This window comes from Dermochelys coriacea, chromosome 1 (genome assembly GCF_009764565.3).
Source record: "Dermochelys coriacea isolate rDerCor1 chromosome 1, rDerCor1.pri.v4, whole genome shotgun sequence".
In the NCBI taxonomy this organism is placed as follows: domain Eukaryota; kingdom Metazoa; phylum Chordata; order Testudines; family Dermochelyidae; genus Dermochelys; species Dermochelys coriacea.
Window position 1 is genome coordinate 156,640,339 of NC_050068.2, and position 14,929 is coordinate 156,655,267.

A 14,929-nucleotide genomic window follows, 5' to 3' on the forward strand; every position below is an offset into this window, starting at 1 on the left:
ATTTTTTAAAATAATATGTTTAGCTTAGCCTGGACAATTTATCCTAGATTCACAAGTTCCATAGTAAAACTTGAATAATGTATTTTTTGGGTAAAAAGAGTTATGGAAAGTCCCTTTATCCTTTTAGCAGGGGGAAAAAAGTTGTAAGTTTTGAGACGTGTAAGCTTAGGTTTCTACTGCTAAATACTTTGAGAAATTCTTATGCACGTTTACCAACAATTTTCAAAATGGTATGCCTAGCCAATAACAGATCAGAAGCCTGGCTATTGTGCAATGAAGTCACTTGCAACAAGGCATATAGCTATATGCTTCACATGTAATCACAGGAAGAAGGCGGCGCTCTTAAGTATGAAGCTGACACACCACACAAATATAGTCTCATAATTGCACTCTAAGCAGAGGAGACACTATATATAAAGGATCAGACACTTACCCACATATATTCAGGATAATCAGACAAACATTTTAATCCCTTAATAACTGTATCTCTGTCTTCTTCCCATTTCCTTTTGCAGAAAACGATCTCAAGGAAGTACCACGTCCAACCAATCAAGGGCACATACAACAGTTCTTTCTTAGCAAGAACTTTGGAACTCTGGAAGAAACGCCACCCAATGACATTTGATTATTTATATACGTCAGATCTAAGCAAAAGCACTAAGGTTGGGATTTTCAAAAGTGCTCAGCACTGGCCTAGCTCAGACCACACTGAAGTCAATGGGAGTTCTTTTGAAAATCCCACCACAAATGAAAAAACAAACCCAGGAGTTTAAAATTAAATCAAGATTAAGGAAAAGTTCACAGAATCACTCACCCCCAACACTCCAAAGCGTTCAGTCATGGTCCAACCACACAAGAAGTCAATTTCAAAGTTGTGATTCAAGATGATGATCACATGTTCTTTTCCAAATTTATCCACTGTGGCCTGGTCTGAGAATAAAGTACACTCTGTGCCTGACCACCATTCCAGCAACATTACTAACTCTGAATAATATTGGGGGGAGGGAGGGGAAAAAAAGACACAGGTTAGGTGTAATGCACAGGTTAGGTGTAATGCGTAACCAAAACACGTTTAATATCCTCTGTCCGTCCCAATCCCATTCCAAACTTTTCTAGACCACAATGTTTATCACCTTTTTAATCCATCCTGCTGAGATTGCTGGTTTATATTATATTATAGATTAAATGAGTTATCAGACTGACATACACCAGAAAACCTGCATTCATATTTATGCTACCATCCTGAAATGGGATTTAGGCCGTGGGATAAATACCTGATTGTTATTGTTGCTCAACGTACATTCAAGATTCCACAAACACCAACCATCCCCTCCCCGCCCCCCCACCCTGGAACCTGAAAGCAGGCCTTTCAGCAGTAGACCTTTCTACTAAATGGATACATCTCCTCCCAGGTGGAACACAAATTATACATAGACTCAACCTAATGTTTCCACTGAGTTCATATGAAATATGCTTGATTGAGGTAAACAAACCAATATAATGGGCTTTTAATGGATAAATGCTACAAGAATTTCTGCAGTATATTTTAATATTAAACACATGACTGTAATAATTCTGTATTAGGGTTACCAACACAAAGCCAGAGACATATGGGGGAAGATTGGGAAGAGTTCAGAGAAATTACTGGGTAAGAACAGAAGGAGAAATTGCTTCTCCTTTATTTAGTCTACAAAAGAAGGAAAGAGAAAGATCCTTTTCCTCCTCCCGTCTCTAACTCTTCTTCTACATTTGTGTTTCTTCTATCCTTCCCTCCATTTCATCTTTCTCTCTGATGTCACATTCATTACCCACCCCTTTTCATCTTTCCTTCTCTTCTCCTGCATATTTAGAATTCCCACCATCAATAGAACATTCACTAATGTAGCTTTCAGAGTAGCAGCCGTGTTAGCCTGTATTCGCAAAAAATAAAAAGGAGTACTTGTGGCACCTTAGAGACTAACAAATTTATTTGAGCATAAGCTTTCGTGAGCTACAGCTCACTTCATCGGATGCATCCGATGAAGTGAGCTGTAGCTTACGAAAGCTTATGCTCAAATAAATTTGTTAGTCTCTAAGGTGCCACAAGTACTCCTTTTCTTTTTTAATGTAGCTTTGCACTTCAGCTTTGTTTCATAAGGCACTAGCTGGATGAGTTGGGGCAGTGTCTCTCTATGTGAGGACTTCTCACCTAGTGGTAGCAAGGTCTCCAGCCTGCCCTTCCCATATTGCTAAATGGGCTGGGGTCCAATTTTGATCCAGACTAGACATGAGGCAGACTCAGAGGAGTCTGAGTATGGAAAAAAACTGAGAACCACTGCTCTATGTTAATCAAAGAGGGGTTAGATTCTCCAGGACTGATTATCTAAATTGCTTTTCTTGCCATATCCACAAGCCTATTCACTTATATCTCATTTATTCAGAGCCCCTTTATGGGCTTGAAGAGACTAATGTAACTTGTACGTCAAGTCTGACTCTTTCCCACTGTGATTTAAAGAGGGGAGGAAATGAGAATATCAACAGGGATGCATAATTTACAACTACAGTTTCTCTGGCCAGCCCTATTTTCTAAGTGATGAAATGCATCAATTAAGTGCATGTTTGGTGGTATCAGTGAGAGATTTGTGAATAAACCTCTGGTATACTTTAAACTATTCCCATACTAAGTTAAAAAGAAAAGGAGTACTTGTGGCATCTTAGAGACTAACAAATTTATTTGAGCATAAGCTTTCGTGAGCTACAGCATCTGATGAAGTGAGCTGTAGCTCACGAAAGCTTATGCTCAAATAAATTTGTTAGTCTCTAAGTGCCACAAGTACTCCTTTTCTTTTTGCAAATACAGACTAACATGGCTTCTACTCTGAAACCTGTCATACTAACTTAGTGCTTCAACATATATAATGCACCAATATGTAAACCTTAAATAGAATTATCTTGCTATCCTGTGGAAGAAATCTTAGCCACTGTTGAGATCAGTAAAACTCTTATTACATCATCTATATAAAGAATTAAACAGTCAAATATATATAAGAGATGGAGTAAAACCTTGTTGTGTTGTTATAAAATGTCTGAAGCAACTGTACAGGGGACTCAATATAAACTAACAACTAGACTACATTTCATCGTAGCTGTCGTCCTCCTCAACCCCTTTTTAAAAAAAATCGTATCCATCCATTTAGGTCTTGTCATATTCCACATTGCAAAACATTTTGGGACACAGACTGTCTTTCCTGCATGTCTGCACAGCATGTAGCCTTGATCCTCATTTTGTGTCCTTAGGCATGATACAAATACCACCACCACCCTCACTGTAGCAGGTATGCAGCCGGATCTAGTCCAGTGTATTTAAAATGCAAGAAGTGGGGGATGTCACTAAGTGGGCCCACCACTGATGGAGCTGTCCTTGGATTTAATATATTTGGAGCTCAGGTTACTGGAGGATTATTTAGTGACTTCAGCGTGTTATTCCACAGCACCTAGTCTTAATCCTGCTGACTAGTCAATAACTTGCTCCTTTATGCAGCCAGAAAATGAACCTTATTATGCTAGACACAAGACAAATTGCCTATCTCTTTCTGGAGATTAATGTTACTACATCTCCTGTATCAAACTCCACTCTCTGCTCTTAAAAAAATCTTCATTAAAAAAAGGATGGAAGCTGCACCTGAGCTCTCCTCTCCAAAGAGAACAAAAATTCAACAGAGCCAGACATGGATCCATTGGTATGAGAGCATTCCCACCATTTACTCTGAAATATTCTTGTGAGATTTTTCCTGGCGCTCATACTAAGATATGAGGGTTGGGGAACAGGGGAGTTACTACGAGGAAGCACTGATATATGATGCATATACATCAAGGAGTGGAGCTTTTATTTCTTTTGGTGATTTTTTTAAAAAAAGGATTGGGCTCCAGATATTTAGTCTCAAACTGATCCTGTCAATGCTATGGCCTATTCTCTTAAATATTGTTTTTTGTTTACAGGATGGTTTGGACACTCGCTCTAACTGCCTGCGAGCCAACAAGATTTCATTTTAACAAAAAAAAAAATGCTTATAATTTAGCCCAACCCCTCTTGGATTCTAGAGCTTCAGCTTGTCAGAAGAGGGGCTCCTGTTGCCTCCCGAGAGGACAATCATCCAGAAACAAAGTAGGCCAAAGAGTGGCAGGATACATCTGTCTATTGCTCTAGAGTGAAGAGGACAGTAGTTTCAAGATACCAAGATTTTAAGATATTATTTTTACAACTGGACTAAACTAAGCATACTGCCCTATTAATAAGCATGAGTCATTTGAAGAGAACTAACACTGAAATACAGATTATCTTCATAAATTAAATATGTTCTGAAGTTTTCTATTTGTAGGGAGCCTGAGAGACATTCCAGCACTGGTTTACTACAGGAAGGTGGTATTCACCAAAGCACCATACTGACCATTTTAGTTAAGATGTGTTAGAGCAAGAGATTCAAGCTTCCTGAAATTGAGTACATGTGTGAATAACTTCCACTCCAAATAATCTTCCTAATAATGTATATCACAGCTACCACAGCTGGCAAGTTCTAGTCAAAAAGTGATAACTAATGTTACACTGGTGGCAAAAAACCAACCAACCAAATAACCCACAAACAACAAACCAAACAAAAAATACAAATTTAGACTGACACTCTTCTAAATTCACTGCATGGGGCAACAAACAAAGAGCTCAACACCTTGAGTCGAAGATGCAGTAGCCTTTGTTCTAAAGCATGGCTGTACTCTGAAAAGTGATTCTGTAAACATGGCATTGCGGTGTTACGTTTACTGTCACTCAATAATTCCACATCAAAGTGGAAATGTTTCCCCCCAAATGGTGACTGTTACAGTTTCAGGGGCCCTACATCTGTATTCTCCCACCAGTCTACTCCAGAGTGCCCACTCAGGTTTCAGAACTCCTGCCATGACCTGTCTCTGGGTAGGGACCCTTGTCCCACTCCTTTCTGATCAGCAGTTTTAAGGCTGCACAGACCCCTGCCTTACACTGTATTATCCCCAGCAAGCCAGTCTGCTAACAGCCTGTGGCTGGGCTCTGCTTTCACTCCGAGGGCTACGACAGGTGTGGTTTACCAGTAAGCCATGTTTTTTCTAAGCAGGGACATTTATTCTTACTGAAAAAGTTTTACAGAGAAAAATGTATAAAAAATAAACAGATTTAAACCCACACTAAACATATCAAGAAAAACACATCCATCTTATGGGGCCAAAGTACTTCCAATCCTTCAGCGGGATCGGACCCCTTGGAAAAAAGTTAACGTTGGTTTGCTGGTTCAGAAAGACGGCACTGTGTCACTTCAAACTCAGCCTCTGTATAGCAAGAGCTCTTTCTTTGAGTCTCTGGAAAACCCACTTTGAACCAGTGTATGCAAAATAGTCCCGGGGTGGTACCTCCCTAGAGTTCTTCAGTCTCAGTGACTCGCCTTGATCACTCCCCCACTGTTTTTAGTTCCTGGTGGAGTTGTGGTAACCCTCCTCCATGGAGAAGAACACATTCATACATAAACCCTTCATAAATTTAATACACAGGTACTGCAGTGGGTTGCAATATCTGTCACAGTGACTCTGCAAATGCCAAGATCACAGTTTAAGTCCAGCTTGGGTTTTCTTGTTCTATCACTACTGCCAGTTATCCTGAATCACCTGAAGTGTATTATATCTGGGATACCATCGGTTCTACAATGACCCATGTCAGCCACATGACATAACAGTTGCCATGGATAAGTATTACAATACTAAGTACACCTCATAAAACCAAGAAAAAAGTTATAGTGCACAAAGCTGGACTGAGTGGCTTTTATTGAACTTGCTTTTTTAAAAAGTTATCTTTGAGCTGAGAACTGGCACGAGAAACATCAGCTTAAAAGAAATTTTTATAAATAAGTGACCAAAACCAACCATGTAGAATGGAATGCAAACTATAGCTCCACTCCCGAAATACGTTAGTCAGTATTCCTTATTTATGTTATGAATGGCAACACTTGTCCTGCTAGGTTTATAAGGCTGTATTACTTTCTTCATTATAAACCACAATTCAAGTTCTGTCAGCTTTTCCATTACAGGCCATTAGCACTGTTAAGGCTGAGATTGTGTTTACATTATAAACCTTGACTTTCATAGTTTAATTTCTCACAGATTTTAAAAGTATAGTAGTAACACATAAAATGCTATAATTGGATTGCACCTAGGATCTTGCTCAACTGCTACGTTCCTTTTGGAGCATAAGTATATGGTATTTTCAATATAGTCAATAGATTGATATAGGCATTTTAAAAACTAATCTGTTTTTAGCTGGTATACAGTGGATAACTCTCCATGCTTAATATTTACTTCTTGTACAAATTAAGAACCTACATTTGCAAACCAAGCCTTGATGACACAGGAAGGCCATTCTCCCAGTGAAGTCAATACGATTACTTGAGTGAGTAAAGGTTTGCAGGGCTGTGCTCTGATATATTAAAGGGACACAGTGAAATATAAAAAAATAAGTATTTTTTGAAATATCCTCCTATAAACTTGAAAACAACATTCTTCTCTGGCAGTTTTCTTCCTGCCCCTACCATTTGATCTATATTTTAGATATTACAGCATGGATGATGAAACAGGGGAGCCAGGGGGCCATGACCCCACCAATTTTTACCATAAGGGCAAGTGATGGGGGAGGGGGTGGAGAGGCATGGGTGGGCGGCGGAGCCTTGGGGTGGGGGAAGAGGTGGTGTAGGGGTGGGGCCTCGGGGGAAGAGGCCGCGCGGCAGGGCACCGGTGGCCCTCCTACTTTTAGAAAGCTTCCATCGCTCTTGCTACAGAGTACATTTGTTTATAACGTTTTGAGCCCATGATTTTTTAAATGTTAACATCTAATGTTAGAAGCCTAAATCCCTGTTGAGACGCCTACCTTAATGATCTGATTTTCAAGAGTGCTGAGCACCCAGTAGGTCCCACTAAAGTAAATAGCCCTTTTTGAAAATCAGGCCACTGAGGTAGGTGCCTAAATACGGATTTAGGAGTCTAATGTTAGACACCCATATTGGAAATTGTGCCCCATATTAAATAGTGAACAAAGTCCCGGAAGAGAGCAGGAGTGCTGGAGTGGAGCCCAATGAAGTAAGGGAGTTTTGGGGAAGGTTGTGAAGAAGGAGAGCAACCAGGACCGTCCTAAGGCATATGCAGCATACATGGCTGTGCAGGGCACCCAAAAATTTGGGGCACCATTCCCCTCGCTGGCCGAGGCTGGAATCCTCTCTTCTCCAGCCCCTCCCGCACGCTGGGCTGGCAGGCTTCTCCCCACCCCCAACCCTGCCCCCTCCCTCACTTGCTCCTCAGCTGGCTGGCCAAGGGCTCCAGCCTCTGGCTCTGCTGCTCCAGCCCTGGGGAGCCCAGGTCAGCACAGCCAATCACTGGCGGCGCAGCCCACGGCTGCCCGGAGCAGAGTCCCTCCCTGGGGCCAGGACAGGAGGAGTGAAACTTCCACGTGAGTCAGCGGGGGAAAGGGGGAAAGCTAAGCCGAAGAGGGAGGGAGAGGGGGACTTAAAGTGACAGTGCACTCACTGTCTCTCACACTGCCCTAACACACACACACACACACACACACACACACACAGAGTCTCTCTCACACACAGACTGGCTCTCACACCCACATACACTCTGCCTCTCACAAGTCACAGTCCCCCAGTACAGATTGTCACATACACACACAGTCTCAAACACACACACAGTCACATACACTGGCTCTGTCTCTGTCTCTGTCTCTCTCTCACACACACACACGTATTATTGTTGTTATTACTGCTTGCTACTTCCTGTCAAAATGCTCGTGGTGAGCCAAGAGTGGCTAGGGGCTGCTGGAGGGCCGTGGGCTCTGGCAAGATGCAGCCCCCATGTGACAGCGAGAAGCCTGCCTTGAGCTGCTGCCACAGTGTCTGCTGCGTACGAAGCTTGGTGTGTGTCAGCAATGGGGGGGTTCTGGGATTCCACGGGCAGGGGTGCTGGTTAGGCCCCCTTGACACACTGGGGTCAGTGGCACCGGCTGGGGACCCCCTTCAATGGAGCATAAGAGCACAAGTTTAATAATACTATGTAGGGCCCCATAAATCCTAAGGATGGCCCTGAGAGCAACATAGTACCATTCACAGGGCCAAGCACAAGGGGCAGTGGAAGAAAAGGCAAAGAGTTGCTTGTGATAGGAGACAAGGCAGCAAAACATAGGGCACAAGAAGAGGAAGACTATGTCCTTTTAATGTTGCATTAACAGAGATTTCTGCATGGAATCTAGAAAATATTTAGAAGAGAAAGTGTATTCATTTCCCACCAGACAGGGCAGCAGGAGATCATTGACGGGCTTGACCTGCCAGTCCTTTAGGAGTGTCAATGAAGTCACACGTAGGTGTGGTGGTGATCTAACTTGATGCTCTTTTTCCAATATGTTTCAGGATTTACTAGGGCTGTCAAGCAATTAAAAAAATTAATTGTGATTAATGGCATTATTAAACAATAAAAGAATACCAATTATTTACATATTGTTGGATGTTTTCTACATTTTTAAATATATTGATTTTAATTTCTACACAGAATACAAAATGTACAGTGCTCACTTTATATTTATTTTTATTACAAATATTTGCACTGTAAAAAACAAAAGAAATAGTATTTTTCAATTCCCCCATTACAAATATTGTAGTGCAATCTATTTATCATGAAAGTTGAACTTACAAATGTAGCATTATGTACAAAAAAACCTGCATTCAAAAATAAAAAATGTGATAAACTTTAGAGCCTACAACTCCACTCAGTCCTACTTCTTGTGCAGCCAACTGCTAAGACAAACAAGTTTGTTTACATTTGCAGGAGATAATGCTATCCGTTTCTTATTTACAATGTCACCTGAAATTGAGAACAGGCATTCACATGGCACTGTCATAGCCAGTGTCGCATGATATTTACGTGCCAGATGCGCTGAAGATTCATATGTGCCTTCATGCTTCAACCATCATTCCAGAGGACGTGTCCATGCTGATGACAGGTTCTGCTAGATAATGATTCGAAACAGTGCGGACCAATGAATGTTCATTTTCATCATCTAAGTCAGATGCCACCAGCAGAAGACTGATTTTCTTTTTTGGTGGTTTGGGTTCTGTAGTTTCTGCATCACACTGCTGCTCTTTTAAGACATCTGAAAGCATGCTCCATGCCTTGTTCTTCTCAGATTTTGGAAGGCACTTCAGATTCTTAAACCTTGGATTGAGTGCTGTATTTATCCTTAGAAATCTCATATTGGTACCTTCCTTGCATTTTGTCAAAGTGAAAGTGTTCTTAAAATGAACAACAGGTGCTGGGTCATCATCCAAGACTGCTATAACTAGAAATATATGGCAGAATACAGATAAAACAGCAGGAGGCATACAATTCTCCCCAAGGAGTTCAGTAACATATTTAATTAACGCATTATTTTTTTAATGAACATCATCAGCATGGAAACACGTCTCTGGAATGGGGGCCGAAGCATGAAGAGGCATGCGAATGTTTAGCACATCTGGCACGTAAATACCTTGCAATGCCAGCTGCAGAAGTGCCATGCAAACGCCTGTTCTCACTTTCAGGTGACATGTAAATAAGAAGCAGGCAGCATTATCTCCAATGTAAATGTAAACAAACTTGTTTGTCTTAGCAGTTGGCTGAACAAGAAGTAGGACTGAGTGGACTTATAAGCTCTAAAGTTTTACATTGTTTGGTTTTTGAGTGCAGTTATGTAATAAACAAAAAAACCTATATTTGTGAATTAAACTTTCACGACAAAGAGATTGCACTACAGTATTTATATGAGGTGAACTGAAAAATACAATTTCTTTTATCAGTTTTACAGTGCAAATATTTGTAATACAAAATAACAGAAAACGAGCATTGTACATTTTGTATTCTGTGTTGTAACTGAAGCCAATGTATTTGAAAATGTAGAAAAACATCCAAAAACATTTAATAAATTTCAATTGGGATTCTATTGTTTAACTGTGTGATTAATCATGATTAATTTTTTTGAGTTAATGGAGTGAGTTAGCTGCGATTAATCGACAGCCCCAGGATTTACCAAAACTCTATTCAATAATTTTTTATGACCTCATCCCCATCATAGTATACTCACGGCTCCAGAGCGAATAGGCAAGGCGACAGTTTATTCGGCGATAAAACTGCTTGTTTATAGGCCAGAGGATTAGTGTGCATAGTTGGACGAAGTTAATGATCAACCCACTCACAACGAAGACAAACCCAATGAGGAGATGAACTATAAACTGGGTCTTCAAAAATGCAATTAACCCCATGATAACCACTTAGTAGGCCTTGCAGGGTCCTTCGCTCAGAATAACCGTCCTGAAAGAGAGAGAAAAGAAAATCTCATTGAGACTAAAGTTACCAACCTCTGGAAAAGAAATCTAGGAGAGTGTTATTTCTCTGTCTGACAGCAGGAAGAGGAAAACCACCAGCCTACAGGCCTCTTTTATTCAGGTATTTTTGGTAGCGGGGCAATCATTATTTAGCCAATGATGCAAACCACTTTAAGTAAGAATCTAGTTATCTAGAACTTTTAACCATCTGAGAAAAATTATTCTGGCTGCTGCTGCTGCTGAATTTCACCTTTCTTCACACAAACTCCAAGTAACAAGGCTTTGTGATGAGACCAAAAATTAAAATAAAGAAAAAATCCCCAATCTGAGAGCAGGCTGCACTGCAGCACCTCCACAGCTGCTTGTTCCTGTCTGTGAACTGGAATAGTGGCTGTTGCCCCTCTGGGCCAAAATTAGTGGAGTGCCTAGCACCTGTGTAAGTGTGGATCCATTCATGGCCTGTCCCCAAAGCTTGTTCTCCACACTGACCTATTCAGAACAAGCACAAAAGGCCATCACTGCAGAAGCACAGAGAGGATGGCGGCTGTGCTATGCATCTGTTTTGTTTAGAGAGTAGAGCAGTGGCCCATTCACTGAGTGGGACCTTCCCACTATGACAAATTTCACTTTAGAAAAAACAGTGCTGCACGAAGAGAGGCCGTATGGTCTAGCGGACTAAGAATGGAAATGGAAATCAAGTATAGCAGAACCTCAGAGTTACGAACACCTCAGGAAAGGAGGTTGTTCGTAACTCTGAAATGTTCAAAGCTCTGAACAAAATGTTATAGTGGTTCTTTCAAAAGTTTACAACTGAACATTGACTTAATACAGCTTTGCAACTTTACTATGCAGAAGAAAAATGCTGCTTTCCCTTTATTTTTTAGTAGTTTAGTACTGTACTGTATTTCCTTTTTTTTTTTTTTTGGTCTTTGTTGCTGCCTGGTTGCATACTTCCAGTTCCAAATGAGGTGCGTGGTTGTCTAGTCAGTTTGTAACTCTGGTGTTCGTAATTCTGAGGTTCGACTATATTCCCAAATTCTAATTCCAGCTCTTAGGCAAGTCTGTTATCTTCTCCGTTTTTCAGCTTTGTGACCCAAGAAGTGCTTAATACCAACTAGCAAGGGGTTACAGGAACTGGTACAGTATGTACATTTTGGTTCACCAAAAAACATTATGTGAGGTCTAAAAGGAAAGCCGGTGTCACCCTGGTCCTTAATATTGTTGTGAACTGTACATATAGATACTATGTAAGGAGTTATGTATGTGTACTGAAAATATGTTTTAAAGTCTGTATCAAGGTATTAATCACCTGCAAAGGTGAAAAACAAGTTTTCCTCCAGACAGGAGGTAAGAAATAGATATAAATTAAGCTCTGTAACCTAACAAAACAGATGCACACTTACATACAACGTCACCAGGAAAGGAGCACACAGGAAAAAGAAGCCATGGGGGCTACCCTGGTAGTGTGCAAAGAAAATGAACATGGGAGTTATTCCTAGAAGGCAAAGATGACACTCCAGTCTTTGCCTGATTCTGCCAACATTTATGCATAGGAATAATTTTACATCCCATTGAATTCAATGGGTAAAGTTACATGAGTATGAATGTCTGGCTGTTTTGGACCTATGTCAGTGCCTGGAAATGGGGGGCAGACAGATCGAAGGGGGACTAAGGGGAGGTACAGAGACTTGACGAGGGGCAGGCAGCTGCCTCCAGTTGGGAAGGTGGGTCCCAGGGGTTCCTACCTGATCCTGGGAGCATTTCAGCCCAATCATGGGCCCCGCAGCAGCCACTCCAGCCCCTCCAGGTCCTGTTCCCTGCTCCCTAGCCCTTGCGGTGGCTTGCTCCAGCCTCTCTGGGTCCTACTTGTCTCCTGCTTCCCCCCCAGGCATATGCAAGTTTATGCAGGGGCAGAGTCCCCACAATATTTCCATTGTGAGGGCGCTAGCTCCCCTGACCTAAGTGATTAATGGTGATGAAATGCTTTGAAGATATAAAGTGCTAAGCATATATATATATTAAAATTGTAGTTCCCTATGATTAAAAAAAAATCAAGTACACGCCAACAGCCAAGACCTGAATTTTTCACTCATTTAATTCCTGCTGCTATTTATAACTCCCTAGCATTTGTACTAAAGATGCTGGTTTCCTGACTAACACAAGCTATTGCAACTCCTACTTGTCAGGGGCTTCCTTCAGATCCCTAGAATATGTCTCATTGCCTTCTGTACTATAAATGAGTTGAGGGGGTTTTAATTTTCCAGACATAAGTACATTGGGAAACATAACAGAGGAAAGGGAGAAACATGACCAGTGCTATCTATCTTAGATTTTTACATAGTGATTATCATGCCATTTCTCTAAGCTAAATCAAAGTACGTTGAATAAATATTATTTTAGGAAGACCCACTCTACTTGCCCCTGGATTTTTCCTATAAGAAAAAAGCTGAATTCTAAAACAAAATGCATTTGTAAAGGTTTCCATTTCTGGCAGGCATACAGTTCTGTTTCTTCGCAATAATTCTAACAATCTGATGAAGGGACAACATAATTAAAAAAACAAACAAAACCTGTTTCCAGGATACATTTGTCTGACAGCCTAAGTGCTGCAATATACTTCATGTGTACTGTATCATCACCTTATTTGCTGAGCTGTGACACTGAGCAGCTGATTCCCTACACAGCAATGGATTCACGTCTTTTCATTAGAACATTCTTCAGGTTAGTATACAAATTACTGTCAATGATAAGCAAGCCCTTCCCCACTTCCAAGATTAAAGATAAAATCATTCCTTTATCTGTTGTCTTTCCAAGTGCAGTATAGACAGACCCCCCACCCCCAAAATCTGTTTTTTTTTCCTCCACATAGTCACTCATAGAATTTCAATTTGCATTTCATATAAGCATACAGAGTTAGCTTAGCTGATGATCATGTATGTCATCACAGTTATTAGTATGGTAATTATTACCTTGCACTATGCAACACGGCTCCCTCCCTTTGGGTGCACCGTTTAAGATCAGAAACAAACCACTACTAGAAAATGGAACTGCCAAGTAATAACCCTGAAGGTTTTCAACTGATAAAATGGCTGAGTCATGTTTTTATGCTTCCTCTGCTTTGCACCAAATCTAGGATGTTCTAGCATTTGTCAATCAGATCAGTACTTTGCAATACTATAGACACAAAAAGGCAAATCTTGCTCCACCAGGGGCGGCTGCTGGAAGCCCTCCCTCAGGGGGAATTTGTGTGCTTCCTCTATATGTGGAAAGCCTGATTTAGGGAGCCTGTACTACGGGCATGCACAGAGCCCAGCTCTGCTGGGGTTCACTGTGCCCCAGTGCACTTTAGGACTGCAAATACAGCGAATACTACTGCAGCCCTGAGAACAGAGAGAGGTTACTCACCCTGTGCTGTAACTGTAGTTCTTTGAGATTTCTCCCCCTGTGGATGCTCCTCTTCAGGTGCACGTGTGCTCCACGTGCCTTCTATTGGAGAATTTCATTAACAGTATCCGTTTGGCCCATGCATGCGCTATTGATATTCTCGTGCCCTGCACCAAGGCTATATCAGGCTGTGCGAGTGAACTGCCCTCAGTACCTTGTCCACCACTGAGTCTCAGAAGGAAACTCCAAAGCAGAGGGGAAGGAGGGCAGGTAATGAATTACCCATAGGGACATGCATCTGAAGGAACTACAGTTACTGCACAGGGGGAGTAACCTCTCATTCTTCTTTGGGTAGTGTCCCTATGGGTGTTCCACTTCCGGTGACTCCCAAACAGTATCCCCATAAGCAGGGTGGGGAGCTTTGGAGTAGAGGTCATTACAAAGGAAAGAGCTGCACTGCCAATTGCTGTATCACATCTGGAGGCATTCACCAAAGCATAGTGTCTGGAGAAGGGATGTACAAAAGATCACGTAGCAGTTCTGCAGAGCTCAGAAATTGGGACTTTTTAAGTAGACCAACAGATGTAGATTGTGACCTCATTGAATGAGCTGACACGGCAGCTGGGGGAAGCGTGTGGGGGGTTGTTGGAAGCACTGTAACAAAGCAGAATACACCCAGAAATCTATTCTGAGAGCCGTTGGCTAGAAATGGCAGAACCTTTGATCTGTCTGCAAACGAACCAACAGTCTAGGGGATTTACGAAATAGTTTAGTTTTATCTAGAATGCCCTCCTGACATCGGGAGTATTGAGAACAGTCTCCCTGTTGGAATTGTGCAGTTTCAGAAAGAAAACTGGTAGGTAAATGACCTGATTTAGACAAAACTCAGAAGACACTTTAGGAAGAAACCTGGGATTCTAGGGAAACTTTAATCCTGGTAAAATATTGTGAAAGTAGAGCCTGCCATTAATGCCCCAATCTCTCCGACTCTGGAGGTAATAGCCACTCGGAAGGCTGTTTTCATAGACAAATTCAATAAGGAGGAGGTCTCCATTAATTCAAAAGGAGACTTCATATGACTTTTAAGAACCAGATTAAGGTGACAGGCTGGGGAGGGACTTCATCTGTGGAAAGAAATTTCCCAG

The 14,929-nt window shown here is 41.4% G+C and overlaps 1 protein-coding gene across 4 annotated transcripts in view; it reads right to left on the minus strand.

The window, feature by feature from the left end:
* Positions 1-14,929, minus strand: part of AGPAT3 (1-acylglycerol-3-phosphate O-acyltransferase 3) — a 137,247-nt gene that overhangs the window by 20,742 nt on the left and 101,576 nt on the right. For 2 of the 4 annotated variants that reach the window (XM_038387429.2, XM_043506541.1), the window contains exons 2-4: positions 10,160-10,386; positions 815-984; positions 434-595 (exon numbers count right to left, since the gene is read on the minus strand). In XM_038387429.2, the coding sequence (XP_038243357.1) occupies positions 434-595; positions 815-984; positions 10,160-10,337 (510 nt within the window). In that variant the 5' untranslated portion in view covers positions 10,338-10,386. Of the gene's footprint in view, positions 1-433; positions 596-814; positions 985-10,159; positions 10,390-13,369; positions 13,401-14,929 lie in introns of those variants that run through there. The other 2 variants (XM_038387431.2, XM_043506530.1) reach the window with 2 other exon arrangements.